This window comes from Hordeum vulgare, chromosome 2H, assembly GCF_904849725.1.
Source record: "Hordeum vulgare subsp. vulgare chromosome 2H, MorexV3_pseudomolecules_assembly, whole genome shotgun sequence".
NCBI classification, from domain to species: Eukaryota; Viridiplantae; Streptophyta; class Magnoliopsida; order Poales; family Poaceae; genus Hordeum; species Hordeum vulgare.
In genome coordinates, this window is record NC_058519.1 from 610,866,157 (window position 1) to 610,892,395 (window position 26,239).

Here is a 26,239-nt window from a genome sequence, read left to right on the forward strand (position 1 = left end):
ATTTTTGAATTGTCCCAACTATAGTATATCGGATAATTTTGCACTTATTAAAGATTATATTGATGCATTGCGTTTTACCATTACACATGATGATTTTGATGGATATAATATGCATGTGCTTTCTGCTCCTACTTGCAATTATTATGGGAGAGTAACTACATCTCCACGTATTTATGTTTCCAACATGATAAAATTGCCAGAAATTGCTTATACTATGTATTGGCCTTTACTTTGTGTGAATGAATTGTTCTTTTATGACATGCCAATGCATAGGAAAAGAGTTATACTTTGTTGTCACATGATATATGTTGTTTTGTGCTCACTAAAAAATTACAAATCATTGTTAATTAAAGTTGCATTTGATATACCTTGTGATCCGGGTGGATCCATTACTTGAGCACTTTATGCCTAGCTTAATGGCTTTAAAAAAGCGCTGCTAGGGAGACAACCCGGAAGTTTTAGAGAGTCATTTATTTCTGTTTTGTTCTTTTAAATATTTTTAAAAATAAAGAAAGAGGGGAACTTAAAACTTTTCCAAAAAGAAAAGTGAAAGTGAAAAGGACGAGCGCCGTTGAAGTGGGGGCTAGCCTTGAACTTTGTCCACGCCCATGGAAACATTGTGGATCTTGATTACGGAAACTTTTCAACAAAAATAATTATACCATTTTATAAATACCATTATATTATAAAAATAATGTGCCAAGATTTCCCTTTAGGATGATTAGATTGCTTGTTGGTATGTGCGGTGCAAAAAAAAGAAACTTTGGCTGTAGTGCGTGAATTTACATTTTTGTACTGGAAGGTCGGAATTTCTCAATTTTTTACACAATAATTATATGCAAAAAATTTACTTAGTCCTAATGTTTCAGAATTGTTAAAGTTACATAAGTATGGTCAATGTTCAAATTACTACAGACTGCCCTATTTTTGATAGATTTTATTTCTGATGCATTGTTTTGCTCGTTTTGATGAAACTATAAATTGTATTGGTGGTATAAGCCATGGAGAAGTTATATTACAGTAGCTATAATGCAAAAAAATGAATAGTTTGCAACAGTATTTAAGGTAGTAATTTGCATTATTATATTAACGGATCTGAGGAGTTTTCTGTTAAGTTTTGTGTGGATGAAGTGTTCGAAGTTCGAGGAGGTCTCGATATGAGAAGATGGAGGAGAGGCAAGAGTTCAATCTTGGGGATTTCCAAGGCACCCCAAGTAAATATCCAAGGAGACTCAAGCGTCTAAGCTTGGAGATTCCCCGAAAGGCATCCCATCTTTCTTCAACAAGTATCGGTATGTTTTTGTCTTTGTTTCGTTCAGATGATATGCATAGATCTTGGAGCGTCTTTTGTGTTTAGTTTTCACTTTTATTTTATGCACCATGCTGGTATGAGATAGTCCATGGTTGATTTATATAATTCACATTGCACTTCACTTATATCTTTTGAGTATGGCTTTATAGAATGCTTCATGTGCTTCACTTATATCATTTCAAATTTGGATTGCCTGTTGCTCCACATATAGAAAACTGTTATTTGTAGAATGCTATTTTGCTTCACTTATATTTATTAGAGCATGGTATTTTTTAGAAATAATTAAACTCTCATGCTTCATTTATATCTATTTAGAGAGTCGAAAGGAATTGGTCATTTACATGGTTATTCATAAAATCCTACATAAAACATGTAGATCACTCAGTATGATATGTTTGATTCCTTAGAATAGTTTTGCGACATTAAGATAGTAATATGTGGGTGCACTAGTTGATGATTATGGATTAGTAAGAATATTGATGTTAAGGTTTGTGATTCCTGAAGCATGCATGTATAGTCTCTAGTTATCTGATGAAGTTCGAGCATAATTTATCCTTAATTGAAATCCTTTGTGTTGTTATAATCGGAGTCGCTCGATGGTTAACTCCTTTCAACCTTCTCCCTAGGGGCATGCGAGTAGTGCTTTGCTTCAAGAGAGCTAATAAAATCTTGCAATAAGTATGTGATTTCTTTGTGACTAATGTGAATCCATGGATATATTCACTCTTACCTTTCTGCAATTTGCTAGCCTCTATGGTGTCGTGTATTGCCCTTTCTCACCTCGAGAGTCGGTGCAAACTTCGCAGGTGCATCCAAACCCCGTGATATGATACACTCTATCACACATAAGTCTTATTATATCTTCCTCAAAACAGCCACCATATCTACCTATTATGGCATTTCCATAGCCATTTCAAGATATATTTCCATGCAACTTTCACCGCTTCCATTTTGATGACTTGAGCATTCATTGTCATATTGCTTTGTATGATCGTGAGATAGCTAGCATGATATTTTCATGGCTTGTCCATTTTTTATGTTCATTCTATGCTAGATCATTGCACATCCTCGTACACTGCCACAGGCATTCATATAGAGTCATACTTTGTTATAGGTATGGAGTTGTAATATTGAGTTGTATGTAAACAGAAGTGTGATGATCATCATTATTCATTATTAGAGCGTTGTTGCAATGAGGAAAGGATGATGGAGACTATGATACCCCCACTAGTCGAGATGAGACTCCGGAAAAAAAGTGAAAGAAAGAAAAAGAAAAAGGAAAGAAAAAAGGGGAAAAAAGAAAAGAAGAAAAAAAGGAGAGAAAAGAGAGAACGGGCATGCTAATTCCACACATGTGTCTCAAAATAGCACCATGTTTTTCATATGGAGAGTCTCATATGTTGTCACTTTCATATACTAGTGAGAATTTTTCATTATAGAGTTTGATGCACATCCACTTAGTTTTCATATTGAGCTTTCATACTCTTATAGCTTTAGTACATCCGTTGCATGGCAATCCCTACTCCTGGTATCGATATCTATTGATGGGCATCTCCATAGCCCGTTGATACGTCGAATTGATGCGAGACTATCTTCTTCACTTTTTACCCCTTTGAAACCTACCATCATATTTTATTACACATTTATGCTATATCCATGGTTTACGCTCATGTATTGAGTAAGTCATAAAAAGTTGAAGCGCGTTAAAAATTATGATCCAATTGCTTGATTTGACATCGGGGTTCTCATGATTTATACCTTATGCTAGGAAGACCAAGCATGACAGCTATATGATTTTATAGGGATAGATTTCGTTATCATTGTTATTTTGAAAGGACATGATTGTTTGCTATTAATCTGAGTATGGATGTCTTTTTGTCATATGATAGACTATTGCCTTGAATCACTTGTATCTTAGTATTCATGTCATGATTAGATATATGATCAAGATTATGCTAGGTAGCATTCCACATTAAAAATTATCTCTTTTATCATTTACCTACTCAAAAACTAGCAGGAATTAAGCTTGGGGATGTTGATACGTCTTCGTCGTATCTATAATTTATTATTGTTTCATTCCAATATTATACAACTTACACATATTTTTAGCAACATTTTATATCATTTACTGGACTAACATATTGATCCAGTGTCAAGTGTCAGTTCTGTTTGTTGCATGTTTTTTGTTTTACAGAATACCTGTATCAAATGAAATCCAAACGCGATACAAAATTACGAAGAATTATTTTGGAATATATGTGATGCGAAAGAGGTGGAATCAACGCAAATGGAGGCCCACGGCCTCCACTAGACACCAGGGCGGGCGTGGGCCCCCTCACACGGGGTGGTGTCTAGTGGACACCCCTTAAGTCGGTTGGGGCTCTTTTTAGGTCACAAGAAAGCTAATTTATGGATAAAAATCCCCTAAAAATTTCAGCCTGATCGGAATTACGGATCTCCGGGAATTTAGAAAAGGTGAATGACCAGAAAACAGGAACACCAAACACAAGATAACAGAGAGGGATATCCAATCTCGGAGGGGCTCCTGCCCCTCCTCCGCCATAGAGGCCATGGACCAGAGGGGGAACTCTCCTCCCATCTAGGGGGAGGCCAAGGAACAATAATAAGGAGGGGGCTCTCTCTCCCTCTCTCCCGGTGGCGCCGGAGTGCCACCTGGGCAAGGAGCGTGATGGCGATCTGCATCAATAATCTTGCCGCCGTCAACGCCAACTCTCTCCCCCTCTATGCAGCAGTGTAATACTTTTTTTCCCGTTGTAACTCTCTACTTAAACATGGTGCTCAACACTACATACTATTCACAACGATATGTGGCTATTCTATGATGTTTAAATAGATATGTTTTGTCCTTCGGCTTAATTGTGATTTGATGTCATTGATATGAGTTGTGTGTTGATATGGTTCTTTCCTGAGGTGCCTTCCGTAAGGCGCACACGTGATGGATACACGTTGGAGGGTTTGCAATATATACATGATTCGCTTATAGTGGACGGCGAGAATGATAGAAACTTACACCCAAGTAAGGGAGTTGTGCGTAGGAGAGTAAAGAAGACATGATGTTTAATGCTATGGTTGGGTTTACCTTAATGATTTTTAGTAGTTGCGGATGCTTGCTAGAGGTCCAATCATAAGTGCATTTGATCCAAATACAAAAAGTGTGTTAGGCTGCTCATAGTGGAGAGTAACATATAGTAGTATCATGCATATGTTACTATTGTATGATACTACCTCCATAGTGCATAGTATCATAAACTAGTATCATAGGTGATCTCATTTATTGACATGCATGACATATAGTAGTATAGCATTTAACATGTTACGGTATCTACCAATGTTACTCTAATCCTCTCTCTCTTCTTTAATTACTTGCCACATCATCATGTTTGCTAGTCCCAAGACTATGTTACTAGCTATGATACCCCCACTATGGCCAGTCTTAGCGTATGCCTCTCCCTCATTGCACATGATAAGTATCTATCATGTTGTATTCAATTGCATATGGACAATCTTTTTTTAGTTACACAAAAAGCTGTCTACTAAACACACCCTAAGTTTTATTTACTTGCTCTTTATTTTCTTGCAAAGTACTTCTAGTTTCATTCTTATTTTAGGTAAAGCAAACGTTAAGTGTGCGTAGAGTTGTATCGATGGTCGATAAAACTTGTGGGAATATTTGTTCTACCTTTAGCTCATCATTATATTCGACACTTTTACTTATCAAAAAAGACTCCAAACAATTTCCTATACTTGTGGGTTATCAGGTAGCATCGTAGCCAGCATGCACCTTAGCACATGGCAGTGGTAGCATGTGAACGCTTTTAAAATAGTCAAATATTTGAAGTTTGATCAATTCTATAAACTCCGCGGGATCTATATTACCAAATGTATATAATTTAAAAATATATTTCATATTGATCTAATGAAGTTTTGAGTTTTTTTTTATAAAAAATTAGTTAAACTTACTTAAGACCATCTTAAAATTTTAACTGTTTTGTAATGGAGGGTGTAATCATGTTGTAGCTAAGCGATGTGTGAACTTCACGCCAAACATTCCAGGCGCTTCCCGCAAACAACACACATTGACTCGCTTTTTTTTGGTGTAAAGGGTGCTGCTAGTGGTGGGGATCTAGTTCGGGCGAAATCCCTGGTCGGCCATGGTCGGCCGCGTCGACGGTGACGCCTGAGGGCGCCGTTCCCCTCTTTGGAGGCGTCGGTATGGACTGATCCCCTCACTTCCCCTTCCCCTAGGTCTTCCGGGCGAAAGCCTTAACTTTGTTGGGCGGCGGCGGCGCTCACAGCATTGTTCCCTTCTTGAAGGCGCCGCTTTGAAACCTTGGGGCTGGGTGGCGCTTGTGGGTGGTGGGCGACAGCGGTGGTGCGACCCTATCCTAGCATGGATCTCCGTCCTGCTTGGAGATGGACTCGCATAGGTGGAGGTCGTCGTTTGGCGTCATGATGGCGTCGACGGCGGAGGCACCTGCCAAGGCTGGTACCTCAATCTGATCTGAAGATGGACCAGTGGAAGATGGCGGCGACGACACATGTGAGTGCGTCGGACCGGTTTATACCCCGGACCTGGTATGTGGCTCGGTCAGGGTCTCCGGCTTTAGATGTTAGGCTTAGGTGAGAGGTCTGGGTATTTGGTCCAACTTGCACCCCTTCATCATATGGATAGGAGTAGCGGCAGATGTTGCCAAGATGGTGGATCCAGGCATATTGTTGTACTGCTTTGTAAGGTCCTCGAAAATAATCAATAAAATGGCCGCATGCATCTCCCGGATGCAGAGGCCGGGGTTCATCCTCTTTTTCTAAAAAAAAATAAAAAAAGGATGAGTCTCGTTTACTTAAAATAACGCATCAACTGAATACAAACACAATAAATATGTACTCCCTTCGTTCTTAAATATAAGTCTTTTAAAAGGTTTCATTAGAGAACTACATATGGATGTACGTAGACATATTTTAAAGTATAGATTGTTCAAGTAAAATCTTTAAAAAGATTTATATTTAGGAACGGAGGGAGTATCTCGGTTCCTACATGGCTAGACTATTTTCACACCGTCAACATTGATGCACATACGCAAAGAAAAAAATATTGGCAAACAACAAAGTCATATAAGATCAAACCTATGTTTAAACGAGAGAAAAAAATTAAAGCAATTACATCGACGATTGGTGAACTACAACAACAACCATATTTGCATGAAATATTTCATGACACCACATTACCACAAGAACAATGATGATGTTCAACAACAAAACCTTAAAGGGGAGACACTTGAGCGCCGTGGTCACGGGATCTAATCGCTCTGGTAGCTACTCAATCAGCTGCATATCGATCCCCATTTTCACTAGCTTATTTTCTCCCTCAAGTTATACATGTTCATACTTTCCAACGAACAAAAATCTGAGTTTTGACGCTCACCATTGATCGGTGCACTTATAACCATCACACTAGCATGTCGAGAACAGTCAACCTAACAAAATGGCTAGTCACCTGAAAATATTATTTTAGATCGCCTTTCACAAATTTAACTTGTCCAAGTTACACATCCAATCAACTTACATATAGGACGTTTTTGGTTGTCTGCATATAACCCAATCATAACCGCATGGAAACAAAACGGATCGTTTGATTGCATGTGTTCACTATTCGATCTGCATGGCACGAAACGTAAAGCACCTTGAGGCCAGGTCCGCTGGAAACTGCTGAATCGATAATTTTTTCACAACCAGGCCCACCGAATGAACGTGGACGGTGTCAGCTACACGCGAGGAGCCCTGCTAGACTTTTCGTATTGTTTCCGGAAACGCCGGCACAATTACCCTCATCTTCCCTTATCGCTCTCTCTCCACTCTTCCACTCTCACATCGGCGGCAACGATCAGCAGATCGTAGGACATCAAGGTGACCACCGGCGTCCATCACCGGCATCACCAACATCACCTGCAACACTTCGGCAAAAGCGGTAAGCCCTATTTTCACCTCCTCGCTTATGGTTTTTGTATTCGACTCTCGTTCAGATTTGGTTTGTTCATTCGATCCTCGTTCTAGAGGAATGGGGAATCGGGGTAAATAGACATATGATTGATCAGTACATCTTCATGGGAATCCGGGTAAATCGGCATAGGATTTATCGAGTGATGAATAGAAACTACCAATCGATTTTAGGGGTTCGATTGGGGTTGGGTACAAGGGGAATGGGGATGCGGGGTAAATCTTACATAGTAGCGGTAAATCCTAGCCACGACGACCCTCGAGGCGCTTGGAGCGATGGGGGGCCTTGGCCTTGTAGTTGTTCTCTGGCTCGACCGTAGCATGCACTGTCTCCTCACCCTCATCGTCATCCAAAACGATTGACATGGTACGTTCGCCTTGCTCTAGCGCCCTAACCTCCACAGCTTCTTCTTCTTCCTCGGGCTCCAGGAAGATGACGTTCGGCGACATAGAGGTGGTCGTCTGGTCTTGACGCGCCATGTACCCACTGTAATTGGCCTACATTGCACTCTGGCTAACATCGTTAGAGTCGGCCTGATCCATGACCCAACGCGGTATGTACACTAACATAGCGTCTTTCACTCAGTCAGGAATCAGCGTCTGTAACTCCTCTGTCATCGCTTTCTTTACCACATCGGTTGCCTCCTTGTGCATTTCTTTGATCCATGGCCCAACACAGTATGTCCACTAACATAGCGCCTTTAACTGGGTTAGGAATCAGTGTTTGTAACTCCTCTGTCGTTGCCTTATTTACCACATCGTCTTCCTCCTTGTGCATGTCTTCGATGTTGGTGAAGTTCGAGCACCCTTCCATGGTGTTCTTGAACTTGGTGCGAGAAGAATGCCCTCCAACCAATGCCCCACGGAAAGGGGTCGGGGTTGAAGTTCATGGCGATGAAGAGGTCAAAGAGGAGTAATAGTGAGCAACACAGAGGCTTAATTGAGTGCGGTGGTGGGTAACTGGGTGGCCTTTGGGTGGGTAAATGTACTGGTGTTGGACCATAGGATTTAATGATGAGAAACCTTTGAACTTTGTGTCATTCTTAATGCAGATTGAGATAGAGAATGAGTGTAAGGAGGTGATGTCGGCCTTGAAGAAGGGCAACGTGGTGGTGCCGCCTTGAAGAAGGTCAAGGAGGTGGTGCCATCCTTGGAGAAGGGCATGGAGGACGCACTACTAGCAAAAAAGCTTACAGGTAGAATATTACGAGTAGCGATGGAAAAACAGAGGCGCTACTATTACTTAGTAGTAGCACTAGACAACAACATGCGCTATGGGTAAGTTATAGCAGTAATGTGTTTCCTCTTATCCAAGGCTACTAATATTTGAGGCATACCATACGCACACGTGCTAGCCAGAGTAGCAGCGCTGGTCATGGGCCAGCGCTGCTTCTGTGGCTAGCTCAGGCCCACATCTCCTTTTCCCAACTTAGCAGTAGTGTTTGTCCCCAACACGCGCTACTCCTAAGTCGTACCTTATCCACTTACCTAGCTTCTTCTTTCCCGCACGCCCCTCTCATTCTCTCCCTCTTCACTCTCTCTTGCACGTGTGTCGGCCCGCCCCGCACGTGCATCCCCCCTCCCCCGCGTGGTCGCCTTCCCCACGCAGTTGCCCTCCCCCTTCCCGTCCCTCCTCACACGGTGACCCTTCCCTGTCTCGTCCATCCTCCGTCGCCGAAGGTAGCCTCCCGTCCTGTACCTCTCTTCTTATTTGTTTTAACTGGTAGAACTTGCTTCTAGAATGTAGGTTCCTTGTACAGAATAGACGATTTTTTGTATCAAATTTGTAGTAAATATATTAGGTCTAGAAATCAAAGGATGGACAAACGCAATAAGAGCATCCATGCTACCACTTGAAGATGAATACTTGCGCATCCCACAAGTTGGAGATAGGTTGATCTGTATTCTTCAATGGGGAGATGCAGGAGTTCATGTTTTTATGCTATTTTACCTAAGACAGCAGTAGTTAGTGTTGGTAACTTATGATACCTTCGTAGCTTGTTATTTAACTTGTGATAACTTGGTAACAACTAGAATAATAACAACTAGCTCGTTATTTAAGACGATGATGATTTGTTATATGACATATATTAGATTACAGTAGATGGATGCAATAGACCAAGTTGAATTATAAAAGAATATGATGTTACGATTCGTATTCTCCTCTGATTCAACTTGGTCACTTGCACCCATCCACTTCAATCTATGTTGTTTCTTGCGCAATTATTATTAATGTTCTATATTAATATGTATAACCGTGTGTAAATACAACATCAATATAAAAAAATATGATCGCTTAGTAGTGGCGCGGGGTACAAAACCGTGCTGCTAATAGTTAGCAGTAGCGGGGTTGTGAAGCCGCGCTACTGATATGTTAATTACCAATAGCGCGGTCAAGGCCCGCGCTACTGCTAGAAGTTGGTTGTAGCACCATACCAATAGCGCGGGTCCCCGTGCTACTGCTAGGAGTTTAACCCTCACTACTGCTAGGATTTCCCCTACTAATGATGCCGCCCTTGGACAATGGTGTCATGCTGGAGGAGCCCCCAACGGAAAACGGAAGAACTACGGGCACTACCATGAGCAGCCAAGCCCAACTCACTTGTGCAAGGTGATCCTTGCCCCGAAGTTGGAGTTCTTGTGTATGCCTCTAGACTTCACGAAGCGCTTCCTGACCATGCCTCGGGATTTCAAGCTAAAGACAAACACCGGCTGCGCATGACGGATGACTGCCTCGGCTGATAAATGGTAGGGTCACCCTCGATCAGGGTTGGGCCCCCATTGTCGTTGTCCACCAAGTCGGGATCGTCTACATTGTCACCTTCAGACTATTGACTCCCAACACCCTGAAGGTGATCGTCTTAATGATGAATGCATTGAAGTGGTGATCAAGTGCGGGAAGCACGACAACGCTTTCGTCGTGAACGTCTAGGATGGCTCCTTGTTATGTGTATTGGTTTGGTTTGTTTAAGACTATGTTGTACCGATTTGATCGAAAACTCCTTGTGTAAGTGGCGTACTATGTTTAACTTGTCCCTATATGTTGCCTATCTTTGGTTGTCTTTGGTTTGTTCTTTTTGTTGGTGTGCTGGTAACATCACCAGCTTTACGAGGAGATTACCATGCAACATGTGTTGCATGCTCCCCACAAAAAATAAAATTTGTGTTGCATGCAACCAAATACCATGGCTTGTGTTTCCGTCTAAACAAATCGGCAACAAGACCTCTTGCCTTTCGTTTCGCGAGTCATGCTCGAGTGTATGCACGCAACCAAACAAAATGCATATATTGATTTCTAACATGTGTTCTTTTATCAATCAGACCTAACTGAAACACATATGGATGTAGGTAAAATCAGCTACCGCACATCACCGTGTCACCTGGAAAATACACTTTTGTTTATGGTTTTATATACTCCCTATATGGGATTATTATTTTAATAATTAAAACAGAAGTCAAAATAGTTAAGAACTATTTTTAGAAAAGAAATGACTTACTTTTGTGTTAGTATATAAATTTTCAAAACAACAAAACCAACGTTGACTTCACAACAAAAAAAACAAAATTTATTTGCTATTATAGATCACTGTTCACCCTATTTAGGTCAAAGATTTATCTTTTTCGAAAAGAAGTCAAAGGAGATTTTTCTTTTAGTGAAATTTTTCTTACAAATACAAATGAAGGTCAAGTTTATTTCAAAAATATTTTTAGAATTTTTGAACTGTTTGTTGAATTACTATTTTTTTCTTTCTATAAGGTGTAGACGTCTCCATACACCAAACGCACCCGCACTACATATAGGGACGGTTGCCTCAAAGTTCACTGCATCCTGTGTATCCGTATGCGGGCAGCAGCCAGAAAGCAAACAGCGGCAGCATGGAGAGCACTCGCATGATACTGAGTGTCACCCCTAGCATGCCATGCGGCCTCCAAACCCTTGCGCGCCGCAACCTTGTCCGTGCCCTCCACCACCGCAAGGACGCGAGGCAGCCACGCCGTCTCTCATGCGAGGCAACTGGCGGCCGCCGCGTCGATCGGCGTGACGTGCTTCTCGGCCTCGGCGGCGCCGCCGCGGCCGGGCTGGGCGCCCAGCGGGACGCGCTCGCCGCGCCCATCCAGGCCCCCGACTTCCTCAACTGCAACCCGCCCGACCTCCCGAACACGCCGCCGGACGCCAGCTGCTGTCCGCCGTACCGCGACGGCACCATTATCACCGACTTCAGGCCGCCGCCCGCCTCCTCGCCGCTCCGCGTGCGTCCGGCGGCGCACCTGGTGGACGCGGAGTCCCTGGCCAAGTACGAGAGGGCCGTGGCGCTCATGAAGCAGCTCCCCGCCGATGACCCCCGCAGCTTCGAGCAGCAGTGGCGCGTGCACTGCGCCTACTGCGGCGCCGTGTTCGACCAGGTCGGCTTCCCGGACCTGGAGATCCAGATACACTTCTGCTGGCTCTTCTTCCCATGGCACAGGTAGGTGCTGCTGCCTGGTAGTGGTCCTCCTGCCGCACCTTTTTGTGCGCCATAGAACCTGAACGAGCCGCGTGCCTTTGTTGAATGGACGTGCAGGTTGTACCTCTACTTTCACGAGAGGATCCTCGGCAAGCTCATCGGCGACGACACCTTCGCCCTGCCGTTCTGGAACTGGGACGCGCCGGACGGCATGTCACTGCCGGCGATCTACGCCAACGGGTCGTCGCCGCTCTACAACGAGAGGCGTGACCCCGCCCACCAGCCGCCATTCCCGCTCGACCTCGACTACAGCGACACCGACGCCAATATCTCAAGAGACCAGCTGATCGACCAGAACCTCAAGATCATGTACCGCCAGGCCAGTAGTACTAATTAACAAGCTCAAGAATCCCTCACAAAAAATTACTAGCAACTTCAAAAATATTCCTTGTTAACCTAACCGCGTGGTCATTAAATAACACAAATGTTCGTACGCATCAGATGGTTTCGGACGCGAAGAAGAGGGAGCTGTTCCTGGGGCAGCCGTACCGCGCCGGCGACCAGCCGGACACAGGTGCGGGCTCCGTGGAGAACGTGCCGCACGGCCCGGTCCACCGCTGGACGGGCGACCCGGCGCAGCCCAACCGCGAGGACATGGGCAACTTCTACTCGGCGGCGCGCGACCCCATCTTCTTCGCGCACCACGGCAACATAGACCGCCTCTGGCATGTCTGGCGCGGCCTCCGCCCGAGCAACACCGACTTCACCGACCCCGACTGGCTCGACGCCGCCTTCCTCTTCTACGACGAGGAGGCCCGCCTCGTGCGCGTCCGCGTCCGCGACTGCCTCGATACGGCCGCACTGCGGTACACGTACCAGGACGTCGGCCTGCCGTGGCTCAACGCCAGGCCAGCCAAGGCGTCCGCCGGGACGCCAGCGCCGGCCACCACCGGTACCCTCCCTGCCACCCTGGACAGGACCATCCGGGTGACGGTGACGAGGCCCAGGGTGTCGAGGAGCCGCCGGGAGAAGGACGAGGAGGAGGAGGTGCTGGTCGTGGAGGGGATCCAGATCGCCGACCATTTCAACGAGTTCGTCAAGTTCGACGTGCTGGTGAACGAGCCCGAACGCGCAGTGGGCGGCACGCCGGCGACGGCGACGGGGTACTGCGCCGGGAGCTTCGCGTACACGCCGCACATGGCCCGGTCAGACGAGATGAGGAACGGGCCGGTGAAGACGGTGGCGAGGTTCGGCGTGTGCGACCTGATGGACGACATCGGCGCGGATGGCGACAAGACGGTGGTCGTGTCGCTGGTGCCGAGGTGCGGGTGCGAGATGGTCACCGTCGGCGGCGTCAGCATCAGCTACCTCAAGTGACTGTCCGGCGAAGCAAGCACCCATCTGCGCTAGCGTCGGCGTTCACTGTGGTATGGAATCTATGGCACCTCTCCTCGTATTGTATTGCAGCACGCGTACGTACGTGCGTATGTCCTATGTGTAATGTAAATGATGGTGATTCTAAATAAAAACAGCTCAAGTAAATGGAAATGGTGGAACGTTGTCCTGGAACTTAGGTGTTTAGGACGTAGTGTGACGTTGTATTATGTTCTGTCAATGTATTCTTTCGATAGCATAGTCGCTTATGTTCTATGTGTTCCGCTTATCTTGAGATCCGCATTCTACGAGGTTACCTCACCTTCTTGATCGTTCACTTGTTGTGGTTGTTGCTTCATACATAAAGCGGGATGACTCTCTGTTTTGAGAAAGAAAGTAAATGGGATTATGGGTCTCGCTGCGTCTGTCCTATACTCTACATATGTATTTAATTATGTGCGCGATACCATACTAATTAGTTTTTTGGATTTGCTAAATCTCAATGCCTCAAAACAAAAGTTGGATAATCGATTTTACATATGAGAAGGAGAGGAGAGACGACGTTGAGTCAGAGATGGTCGTGCCCCGACGAGCGCTAACTCACCAAAAATAAGCCAGAGTCGGTGACGACATGGCTAACTTGGACGTCGTAGGTGGAGAGACGAGGCGGATGTTGATGCTTTGGGTCGTTGGTGTCCATAAAGGAGGGGTGTGACTTTCAAAAAACATTTATGGATTTAAAAAATATTCATTGAATCCATAAAGAGTTCCTGAATTCCAAAAATGTTCGTACTTTGCAAAATAATTAAAGTATTTGAATCATAATGAACATTTTTCATTTTGATGAAGAAAAAAATGTGTGCCCTTTTTAATAATGATACACTCTTTTTTATTTGATGAATAAATTTTGAATTTGATGAAAAAATTAACTTCATGAATAAAAATGTATTCAAGAACAACTTTTATTTAAATGGATGAAAAATGTGAATTTAATGAACATTTTTAAATCAACAAACATTATTTATTTAATAGAAATTGAATTTAATGAACATTTCCTAAAACCAATGAACACAATTTGAGTTTGATGAACATATTTCGAATTCAATGAATAAAAAAATGTTTGTGAAAACCAAAATTAAAGAATAAAAAAGAGAAAAGAAAAAGGAAAGGAAGGAAAAAACGAAAGAAAAAATAATTTGAAAAATGGGCCGTGCCATACAAACGAGAAGAGGTTTCTAATAGTGGTGGTACCTATCGGTGCAAAATCCACCACACAAACCTTAAGATTCACGTAGGTTGAGGTCCACTTCAGTTGTATATATGTGTGTATTGAAATCCCACCTCTCATTTGAGTCCAGTGAACAGTAAAACCAAAAATAATTCGTAAAAATTAAATAAATTATGAATTGTTTTTGTGAACAACATTCACAAAAGTTCTAAGTGCGTACAAAAATTCGGTCTGAAATAACATTCCTATAAGGCGTTGTAAAAAAAATCGATGGGAGAAGAAGATCTCAGAATACCTGAGCCGGCTACCGGCCAGAGTGGCCCCACTCCTCGCCGACAGAGCGACCGAGGGCTAGAATCCTCGGAGAGCGGTCGGTAAAGATGGGTGAGCAGCAAGGCAGATGCACGTCCCTTGCCTGCACCCTCCTCCTTCTCGGTGGCACCAGTTCATCGTCATCTAGCACTATGGGCATCACTTGATTGCCTGGCACCGGCATTGCCATGACCACTGCCATCGCCTCCTTCGCCTGAACCGGTAGATTCAGAGGCGAGACCATTTCATGGCCCAATCCAATCTTTGAACCGAATTCCCTCACTTTCGCCTCCAATATTTTCCCAAATAATAATCCAGATCAGAATTGTCATGTCTCCATTCATCGGGATCCTCTCCTCCTTTGTGGCCGCCATAGTAATGCCCACCTATTCCTCGTAGCGCTTCACCAAGTTCGAAAACCATCTACAGATCTCGCGGAGGCCGACCAACTTCTCCTCATCGCCTTCCGCCACCTACACCAGCATCTCGACCAACACCATCGTGATTTCCATCGTCGTTGGGGTTATGGATTTGGAGAGGCTTCGGAGGAAGACAATGGGGATTTGGGGGAAGGGAAGATATCGTGTGATACCAAGCATCACATGATACCACATTTCAAAACTCAAAATTCATGTTCCAAAAAAATTGAAAAAATGTAGATGTTCACAAGGCATCTATGATTTGTCTACCATCCCTAAAAAAATCAAATCCAAATTCGAAATATACATGGAGAAACAAAAAAGACAAATCTACATGTAAATGGTGTCATATTTGCTTTTCTTCTTTTGTGACACTATTCATGCAGAATTTGTCTTTTTTATTTCTCAATGTGTGTTTCGATTTGGGATCTGAATTTTTTAAGGGTTTGTAGACATATGTCTTTTGAACACGCGGAAGACTTTTCAAAAAAAATGAAACACAAATATTTAAGTTTCAAAACATGGTATTATGTGATATTTGGTATCACTTGATATTTCCCCTTTTAGGGAAGCCATTTCGTCCTTTTGTACAGACACAAGGACTGACGCATGCCAGGGTTACGAAGATTTTGAGGGGGTGTTTTACAAAAAGCCCTGGACCCTACCATATCCAGGACCATATGTGTTGCGTATACGTGTACTTGGGGGTGTGGGGCGTATTAGAGCATTTTTCATGTGCATCATCTAACGTGGTACGCGCCAGCAAGTTGATGAAGGAAATATGAATTTACTCAAGGAATACGTGCTGGCTAGTGAACAATACTAGCTCATGAAACAAATTTAGTTTGCCAGAACAGATTCAATTCTGAGGGCTCCACTCGTTTAGGATCAGTTTTCTTTTTGTAACTTCTAGAATAGGCTGAAATAAGTTGTCCTTTATTCAATTTATTCTAGAAATCCAATCAAATATATATTTTTAGAAGCCTATTAATTAAGTCTTGATTATTAGGCTTCTAGACACATATTTTTAGTTGGGTTTATAGAAGGGGGCTGCTACGCATCTATCGACGGATGTACGGATGTTTAGTAAACATCCGTCACCTGGAGGTCCGTTCGATGTACGCGCAGTCGTCCCGATCTACGCGCGCGCAGCCGTCCGATCCGCTTCAGCCGGACACCATATAATTCCTGAAACGACGGCCGAGTTACAGAAACTTTCATTCCTGAAACGACGGCCGAGTTGCATAAACTTTCGCTTTGTTGCGAGAAATAAATTTTGCACTCATTAATTCCTGAAACAACGGTCGAGTTTTAGAAATAATTTACTTGTTGCAAAAAATTTATTGCAACCGAGTGTTTGTTGTAGATTTTTTTTCTGCAACAGTAGACAATTTTTTTGCAATAAAAAGTCATATTGCAGATTTTTTTTTCCAATTTTTTCTCTTTTGCAACACATGTGTTGTTGCGGAAATAAGTTTTGCAACACATGTAATGTTTCAGAAAAAAGAAAATAACGACGCTGCAATCCAGATTCTTACCCGCACCACCCGCCATCGACTTCAGAGTTGCGGCCTCCGCTTTGTTTGACCCAGCGCACGGGACACGTGTCGTGCACACGAAGAAGCAGATGGAAAATGTCCGTTCCGCCGGATGATTAGCATCATTTTCCTTTATAGAATTAGTCGGGTAGGGGACAATTTGTTCTAAAAGCTTAGAAAAGCTATAAAAAAACTAGCCCTTTGCCTCCGGTCGGGAGCTCGTACCTGCCGCTCGTTGCGGCAGGCAAGGGCTGCAACACACAGGGGCTCGCCCCAACTGGGACGGCAAAGCTTTTTTTTCAAACAAATCCAGAAGTTTTTTTAGGGGGGTGTTTCTTTTCTGTATATTTCCTTTCTTCTTTCTTTTTTGGTTTGTTTTTCTTTATTTTTTACTTTTCTTTTCGTATTTAAGAAAAACATTTTTCGAATTTGAAGAACATTTTTTGAAAATATGAACGAAGTTGGAACATTTTTAAAAGAAAACACATTGGAGATTTAAGAAAACGTTTGAAGCATAGAAAAAAACAGTTCATGCAATTTTCAAAAACTATTTTATAAAACATTTTATAGAATACAAATATTTTATTGAATTCTTGGACTAATTTAGAAAAACCGAGGACATTTTTTGAAGTGGTGAACAATTTTTCAAAACGTGAACAAAATTTGGAAAAGTTGGACAATTTTTGAAAATGTGAACAAAATCCAGAACAATTTTTAAATTTCCGAACATATTTTAAAATATGAACAATTTTTGGAAATCCAGATCATTTTTTGAACATTTATGAACTAATTTTGAAACATGAACAAAACTAAAAATATGCGAACATTTTTAAAATTGTGAACAATTTTTTAGACCGCAAATATTTTTTGAATTGTGAACAAATATTGAAACAATAACAAATTTCAAATTCATGGATAAAATTCCAAATTGTGACAAAATTTTAAAATCGTGACCAATTTTCAAATTGTGAACAAATTTAAAATTCATGAACAAGATTATATAATTGTGAACATTTTTCAAATTGTGAACAAAATTATAAAACTATGAACATTTTTCTAATTTGGGAACATTGTTTTGAAAATCCGAAATATTTTTATGAAAATTCTGGAACATTTCTTCAAATTCCGGAACATTCGTTTCAAATTCTAGAACATTTTTACAAATTCTGAAACATTTTTTAAAATTCCAAAATATTTTTTCCAAATTCCAGAACATTAATTCAAATTCCGGAACATTTTTCGAAAACCCAGATTTTGTAAAAAAAAACAAGATCACTTTCTGAAAATCCAGAATATATTTTTTTTAAACAAGAACATTTTTTGAATTTGAAGAACATTTTTTAAAACAGAAATGAAAAAAGAAAAAGTGGTTCAGGGAACCTTCTAGAAGTTAACTAAAACCGAAAAAACCATCCGGAACCTCTGGAAGGTTCCCAAAACCGGAAAGCTGGAGCAGTTATATGGGCCGGGCACCTCTGTCCTGTGCGAAGCCCCGACTGCTTGACGCTTCGAGCGGCAAATAGGATATTCCCTCCGGCGGTGAATTCCTCCATGCTTTTCCTTTCCTTTTCTTTCGTGCTCAACAGTTGACAACTTCGATCATCTGACAACTTCCATCCGGAGCCAATACAATTTCCCAGTGTCAACTTTGATTTTACCTACCACTTTACACATAAACAAAGCATCATCTGCAGCATCACGATCTCTCCTGGGATAGCAAACAACGCACTGGCATATATTATTATTATTATCAGAAGCGTAGAGGAGAAATGTCAAGCTGTAAGAGGAAGCCCGACAGAGGTTACAGACGCAGCAGCCTACCATGACGAACAAGCCGCCATGGCGGCGTCGCGAGAGAAAATTGCAGTCCAAGCAGGAGCATCCGTCCATTGTTTTTTCCTTCTGTACGCACAGCCTCTACGGGGCCTTGTAGTACTTGGTGGGCACGAAGGGCATCTTGGTGACGACCGCGTCGTACTGCTTGCCGCGGACGACCACCTTGAACTCCGTGCCGGCCTTGTGCAGCCCGTTCTTCACGTACCCCATGGCGATGTTCTTCTTCAGGCACGGGCTGAACCCGCCGCTCGTCACCTCGCCGATGTTCTCCCCGGCGCCGCTCACGATCTCGCTGTGGCTCCGCGGGGGCGGCCCCTGCGAGAAGATGCCCACGCGCCGGATCTTGGGGCCTTCCTTGAGCTGCTTCAGGATCACCTCCGCGCCCAGGAACCCGCCCTCCGCCCTCCTCCGCTTGCCGATCGCCCACGACAGCCCCGCCTCCACTGGCGTGATGTGCTGCTCCATGTCGTTGCCGTACAGGCAGAGGCCCGCCTCCAGCCGGAGACTGTCACGGGCGCCCAGGCCGGTCAGCCTCACCTTGCCCTCGGACTTCTCCAGGAGGGCCTTTGCGAGATCGACCGCGTTCTCTGACGGCACGGAGATTTCAAATCCATCTTCGCCGGTGTAGCTGAAATAAGGAAAGTTTCAGAGACAGAAACAAATTGTTCAAAACTATAGTTTAAACATTATATAAATAATAATTATTAAAACAAATACTATAGTTTAAACTAAAACAAAATATATGAATCAGAAAGCTATAGAAAATAAGGAAATGGATGTTGATGTTTGTGCCAAAATCGTGTGTATGGAGTATGGACACATCAAAAACTGATGAAAGAAGCTTTAGTACAGAATTTTGGAAAACAAAATTAAAATGGCACTTTATCAATTGCTTTTAAGCACTAGTCGCTAAATAACATCTCATAGACCCACTTTGGCATGCCACATAGAACAGTAAAGTGATTTCGGTATTTATGAATTATGATGGACAAGTGATGGTTGGTCAATGTAAAAGTTAGTACTGATGCACTCAACAAATTGTCCTGGTATTAAAGAAAGGAGCAGAGTCATAATATGGGAATTGGAAGTAATGGACAAAAAGGATCATACCCAGTTCTGGTGAGGAAGCAAGCAGATCCATTGATGTCAATCATCTTGAAGTCACTGAAGTACATTTTGCTCAAATCTTCCTTTGTCAGCAACTGGAGAGTTGGTGCAGCAAGAGGACCCTGATCATGTCAAGGAACAGAGTTACAATGATGTCTTCCTGTAAAATCGGGAAATAGTACATACTCCCTCCGTTCCTTTATATAAGATGTATTTGTTTTTTCAAGAGTCAAACAAGTGCATGTTTGACCGAATTTCTAGAAAAATATATCAATATCCACACAACAAAATTTATATCATCTGAAATATATCAAATATACATAAGTTCCATTAAAGTGAAATTTTATTACTTCGACAAAACCACATAAATAGTGCCAAGGAGGAAGTTCAGAATAGAAAGATCACTTCTCCCGCAATCTAGAATGAAAATCCTACTTGTGAAGGCCACTTTGTTTTATGAATAGATGTGCAAACATTTATCCTCCTCTTGCTGAAACTTGAAATGGGTTGTTATGCATTGCTTTCCTAATTTCACAGGACCTCGGAGTATTTTTTCTGTGACCAAAAAATCTTCTTGAGAAAGCTGGCAGGAGCAACTGCCTTTCCTATTAGGAGAAATGTCTGCTGTCACAATCCAATAGGAACCACTGGATTACACCAAAGCAAAACCACATGAGAAACTTTAGCTCCAGAGTCCACCAACTGAGAAAAAGACACGCAAACATGCTCAGCTACTACCTCAGAATTCAGATAGTGCGATGCATCTTGTAAGAACTAAGAGATCAAAACCTGACCAAGCAAGCAGGCACCAGAACTGCCAATCAAGAAATCTTACCAAGCAGCAAGACATATAAAAAATCCCTGGATTTTGCCATCTGCACGCCATCAAAAGAAAATTCTGCCATACTGGCTGAGCTCTTGGTCTATACAAGATCAACAACAAACGATAAACTAACATCACCAATGATACTATTAATGCCTTTTCCCAAGTAAAGCTAAATGTTATTCTGAACTAATCACACTGAAACTCAATTTCACAAATAATGAACTCAACCGAATGGCAATGTGTTAACACACCATCATAATGTACATCCCAAAATGTTTCCTGACAGAAATGGGCCATTTATTTATGGTAGTACCCTTGTGGCTCCTCCAAGTATACTGCATTCCCTAATCCTAGAAATAAATACATGTATCCAACCATGGGAATCTTCAGCCCGTTGCAGGAATCAATCACTATTAACAAAAAAAGCAGGAGAACCAATCAAGATGAAGATGGCAGGCAAGGGAAGGAAGCGGCAGCTGACCTGCAGGGCGAGGAGGGAGCGCTCGTCGTGGACGTGCCACTTGACGTCGCCACCCTTCTTCTGGAACGCCTCCATGTGGGCGCCGATGTGGGCGAGGTCCTTGTCCCGGCAGCCGGCGTTGACGACGAGGTAGACGTGGTGGTCGTTGACCTTGGTGACGACGGAGTCGTCGATGGCGCCGCCCTTGTCGTTGGTGAAGACGGTGAGGGAGCCGGTGCCGTCCTTGAGGGCGGCGACGTCGGCGACGACGAGGGACTCGAGGAAGGGGATGGCCTGGCGGCCCTGCAGGCTGAGGCCGCACATGTGGGAGACGTCGAAGAGGCTGCCGTTGGCGCGGCAGTTGAGGGTGGAGTCCATGATGGTGTCCTTGTACTGGATGGGCATGCTCCAGCCGGCGAAGGGTACCATCTTGCCCCCGTGCGCCACGTGGAAGTCGTACAGCGCCGTCTTCTTGAGCTCCGCCTCGGCCACCTCCGCCGCGCCGGCCAGGTGGCGGCGCGCGGCGGTGGAGGACGCCGTGGAGGAGGCGGCGGCGGCGCGGCGGGCCAGAGTGGCGCACGCGAGGAGGCCTCTCATGGTGGCGGGGTGGGGCTGGGAGGGGGGAGTGGTGGGAGAGTGGGATGGGGAAACAATAGATGAGATTTTGAGGGGTGGTGGTGGTGGGTGGCGACGGGGGAGGCGATCGGGAGTGGGTGGTGCCAGGCAAAGAGCTCGGCGCGAGCTCAGCTCGGAGGGGGTTTGGTGATGATGGATCAGTGAGCGATCAGTGCTCGCCTTGTTGGCTTTCGGATTAGTTTTTGTTGGGTTTTTGTCTGGCTTTGGTGGTGGATGGCGACGGCTCTCCCTCACCGCCCAGCCGTGTGCAAAGATTCTTGTGCTGCTGGTCTAAAAAAAGACAGATTCTTGCGTACGAACGGTAAAACTTGTTCCAAGTTCACACAGATCTAAACGGCAAAAAATCGGTTTGAGGGGATGCAACATACCAACGCACAGATAACAACATTCTGGCAACCACTTGGCATTGGATCGCGAAACAAAAGCACACCAGCATTGCCTTTCCAACAATCAAGTTACAGATTCTTCATTCATATCATCACAGGCCTAAGACCACCAAACCGACGAACCATTCCAAACTGAACTAGACTTTGGTGGTCAGAAGATCTAGCAGTTCAAGAAAGCATGCCCATGCCAATCCGGAAGAGGCTTACAACCAGATCAAAACGCTACTTCAAAAAATGTCAGGCGACGACGCATCTCTATATAGGTATTCACAGGCTTCATCTCGCGGACATGAATTTAAGGGTAAAATGGATGACAACGTCTTGACCGCACATGTGGGCGAAAAAGGTATCGGTAAAATTCTGCAAGTACCTCGCTACTTGGACCCTGCGGATTTTTTTGAAGATGATTTCTTCTGCTTCTTCGGTTCCTTCTCAGGTATCTTCTCTGCCTCCACCGTCTTCTTCCTGTCCTTCCTCTCCCTCTTCTTCAAAGCATGCATGTGGGCTTTAAGAACCAGGGAGTATGAAGCTTGGAATTTCAGATATTCCTTTGCAGACAGCTGAAAGGCATGGGAAGGACAGTAAGGTTCACTGATTGGTCCAGAAACGGAAAGGTGGTGCCAGGAGAATAATCAAATATTTCGAAATCGTAAGATATGTGTTTATGCCAGCAGTTAAATAAAATACGTCATCAGTCCTCATGAATCCAATTAGCTGTGCATTTATTTCCTCAAAACAAAAACAATAACGAAGATGACAGTCCTCTGATGACACTTCAGAAGTTCATAGTACTGCCAAAATGTCAGTAATTAGTAGAAACATTTACCCTAAGCTCTAAGTACACATAACCCTAAGGCTAAAAAAATTGGTGAAAAAATGCCCTAGTTAGGGGACTTGGAGAAATTTAATATTGCTGGGGACAAATAGATATGCACAGAGACGAACAGATACTATGCCATGTGTAACTTGTTTAGTGTTATCCGGATACAAAATGGGCAGGCATGTTTCCAAATTGACAACAGACTACTAATTTTGTTAACAATTAACCTCCTTCTAAAAGAAAATGAAAGAAAGATAAGATAACAGATACTCAACAGTTTGTAACCATAAATGAGGGGTACCCTACATCACCACTTGTCCACTTCAACCATCAAGATGAAGAAGAGAAGTAGAACTGTTTAGTAAAACTTAGGTCATGGGAGTTGGGAGTCTTAACTTGTCAAATCCCCTTTTTAGATGGACCATGATTTCATTACCAAGGCATGTTGCACAGATGACCAGCAACAGTGTCTTGAGGAAAAAGATGAACGTATTCAATTGTTTCATGGGGAAAGCTTAAATGCGTGACAAGAAAAATGTGTGGGTTCCCATCGATGCATAGCCTTGTCATTGGTAAAACGCTCCTTAATAAGGGCTTTTACAGAAGCCAAGTTAAGGTGATATAATGAGGTGCTACGACATGATCATTGGGAAAATATCATTTAGGTGTTTGCGAAGTGGAACTCAATTGTATTACACTTTGTTAAAAGGTGTTCGCCTGAAGTAAGATGAACCAATTAATGTGAGTCCTCACTGGTTCATCAATTGGAACTAGGCAAGAGCAAGACAATGAGTCCCATCATTCAAATTTGTGTAGTTGCTGAACTATCTTAACTCTTCTAAGTTCTAACTCTTTCCCAGTCAGTGATAAGCTTGCTACTGAAGACATCTCCTTAGTGATGTGCCCCTCTTCCCCCTGCCCTATTAGTTTGCCTACAGCTGTATCGATATGAGAGACTACTACATAAAAGAATTGCACTAGTATGGCCAAAATGTACCAGAGTTAAGTGCTTCATTCCTAACTTTTATACTTGTCATCAGGCTACACAATAATCATACGTACAGTGTATCCTCTGTACATATTCAGGTCACTGCCTTGATTTACCTACCTAATAATTTCTCAATACCAACAAACCATCCTCAATTGGAAGCAACAACCAACAAACATGCCTTTCACAAAAGTAAGATAAGGTGAAATCATGAGGTGTTATGACATGATCATTGGGAAAATATAGCTTAGGCATTTGCAAAGTGGAAATAAACTGTATAGACTTTTATAAAATGGTGTCCAACTGATGTAAGATGAAAAAATTAATGCGGATCCTCACTGGTTCATGCAGAACTTGCCAAGAGCAAGAAAATCTGTCCCATCCTTCAAATTTGCACCAATTGTTGAACCATCTTAACACTGGTAAGTTCTAACTCTGTCCCATTCAGTAATAAGATTGCTAATCAGGACAACTCATTACTGATGGTCCCATCTTCCCACTGCCCTATTAGTTTGCCTATACAGCTGTCGCAATATGAGAGATTACTGCATAAAAGACTTGCACCACCATGGTCAAAATGTACCAAACGTAAGTGCTTCATTCCTAACTGTATACTTGTCATTATGCTACTCAAAGTTACTGCATATCCCCCGGCACTAGGATGGTCGCGATATGACACAATGATCATATGTACAGTGTATCCTCTCTACATATTCAGGTCACTGGGTTGATTTACCTACCTAATAATTTCTCAATACCAACAAACCATCCTCAATTGGAAGCAACAACCAACAAACATTCTATCAGCATGTGTGCAAACCCGAGTTGTTTCACTTAATATGGTAAATATCCGGAGGAAATATGCAAATGTCTGATCTATGATTCATAGATCGATATGGGCCAATGACAATAACTAACAGCGGCCAGATTACCATCAGGCACAAAATCAATGCAAAACACATCCAACAGCCATAATGCCGAATCAGCAGCAGAAAGATAGTGAACAATACCGAGGTGGAGATGTTCCTCTTGCCATCGGAGGCACGGACCAGGCACCGGTACTCCACCAGCTCCCCCTTGTCCGCCATCTTCTTCAACCTAGCCTTGCACTTCATCGAGGCTGCACACATCGAACAGCTCATCACATCAGACTTTTCGAACCCATCAAACCTACAACCCACCGCACGAAGCAGCGGTGAAGGGACCAACTCACATCGCTTCATGGTGACCCAGACGGAGCCCTTCTCCGTGGTCCGCTCGTACATGTTGGTCAGCTCGCTCAGGAACGGATCTGCCTGCATCAGCACCTGCACGGACCACGCAATGCGGGTAAACATGGTCAGAATCAGTTCGGGGCAGCAGGGCGGAGATTTGTGCCCCGTTTTCTACCATCGATCTGAACTACGCGGCGCCGGGAAGCACTAGAAGCGGCCTAATCGGCTCCAAATTCTAGGGCAAAAACACCGGGAGATCTAGTTGTTCGCGCCAGATCGCGATTCTCGGCGGGATGGGCATGAAACACGGCGCGGGTCGGAGAAAAACAGTGGACCGAGTGGAGCATCGGGCAGGAGATTACCATCTTGAGGAGGGTGGTCGCGCGATCGCCGGGAGAGCGGAGGTCTTGCCCTCGTCCGTCGAGCCTTGCTCTCCTCCTCTTCGTCGACTCCGCCGCTGGGGTTCGGGTCGTGGAGGGGGGAGGAGGGTGGGGTGTTGTGGGAAGACGGACGGGGGAGATCACGGGACGGAAGAGATCTGACGGATAAGGTGGGCGGGTGGGACGGCAGGCAGGGGCTGTGAACTTGTGGAGGCAGCCTTGGACTGGAGGACGGAACGGTGACTCCCAACTTGGGCAGAGACGCCGTGATTTGGGTTCCTTACGATGAACGGGATAAAGCATGACACTGTCTCCAAAATCCATTTCTTACGACTAGTAACAGTGCATGTGCAACGCACGTGTAATCGAATGAATTTCTTCATTCATCAGTTAGTAAGCGTGCGTGCAATGCACGTATCATTAGAATTCAAAAAAATGCACGTCTTGTTAGAATTCAAAAAATGAATTCCTAAATCTGACAGTTTTAATCTACGATATTTACAATCATGCATGTGGAATGATTTTGGAGTGCATCCATTTACTCGTTGAGTTTAAATCTTGATGACTTATCCTTTTATTAAACAATAAAATATGTATTTATCTCGTGATATTATGGGGCATAGGAATCAGTATCAAACACAACCCCTACCAGCGCGCGCTATCCAAGGCTCATGCACATATATGAACTCTCAAAAATCCAAATTTCGATAACATATAAATGATCACAATAGTTGTTCACCATATCATATGCACATTATCTCATATATTATGTAATTTAAGATGGTCAAGAGGTTCAAAGGAAAGCAATCAAACAATGGAGAGATTGAGACCGACCAAGAGTAAAAAAAACTTACCAATAAGTGCTAAACATGTAAACATCAAATATATCAGTCTATTTCAAACAACATAAAGAGTCAAACAAAGTGTGGGAACAACAAAATCA

At 43.5% G+C, this 26,239-nt stretch overlaps 3 protein-coding genes across 3 annotated transcripts; 1 reads left to right on the plus strand and 2 right to left on the minus strand.

Moving 5' to 3' along the window:
* Positions 1-11,139: 11,139 nt before the first annotated feature.
* On the plus strand, positions 11,140-13,320 carry LOC123430782 (polyphenol oxidase I, chloroplastic-like). Its single transcript, XM_045114621.1, has 3 exons — positions 11,140-11,793; positions 11,890-12,151; positions 12,274-13,320. The coding sequence occupies exons 1-3, from the start codon at positions 11,204-11,206 to the stop codon at positions 13,147-13,149; spliced, it is 1,728 nt and encodes a 575-aa protein (XP_044970556.1). The 5' UTR covers positions 11,140-11,203; the 3' UTR covers positions 13,150-13,320.
* A 5,037-nt stretch (positions 13,321-18,357) lies between these two features.
* On the minus strand, positions 18,358-21,658 carry LOC123427785 (aminomethyltransferase, mitochondrial). Its single transcript, XM_045111901.1, has 3 exons — positions 20,894-21,658; positions 19,590-19,708; positions 18,358-19,107 (listed from the first exon to the last, which is right to left on the minus strand). Exons 1-3 carry the CDS (start codon positions 21,467-21,469, stop codon positions 18,561-18,563), a joined length of 1,242 nt encoding a protein of 413 aa, XP_044967836.1. The 5' UTR covers positions 21,470-21,658; the 3' UTR covers positions 18,358-18,560.
* Positions 21,659-21,943: 285 nt separating this feature from the next.
* Positions 21,944-25,463, minus strand: LOC123427786 (signal recognition particle 14 kDa protein). Its single transcript, XM_045111902.1, has 4 exons — positions 25,279-25,463; positions 24,916-25,009; positions 24,713-24,822; positions 21,944-22,454 (listed from the first exon to the last, which is right to left on the minus strand). The coding sequence occupies exons 1-4, from the start codon at positions 25,279-25,281 to the stop codon at positions 22,269-22,271; spliced, it is 393 nt and encodes a 130-aa protein (XP_044967837.1). The 5' UTR covers positions 25,282-25,463; the 3' UTR covers positions 21,944-22,268.
* Between the last annotated feature and the right edge of the window lie 776 nt (positions 25,464-26,239).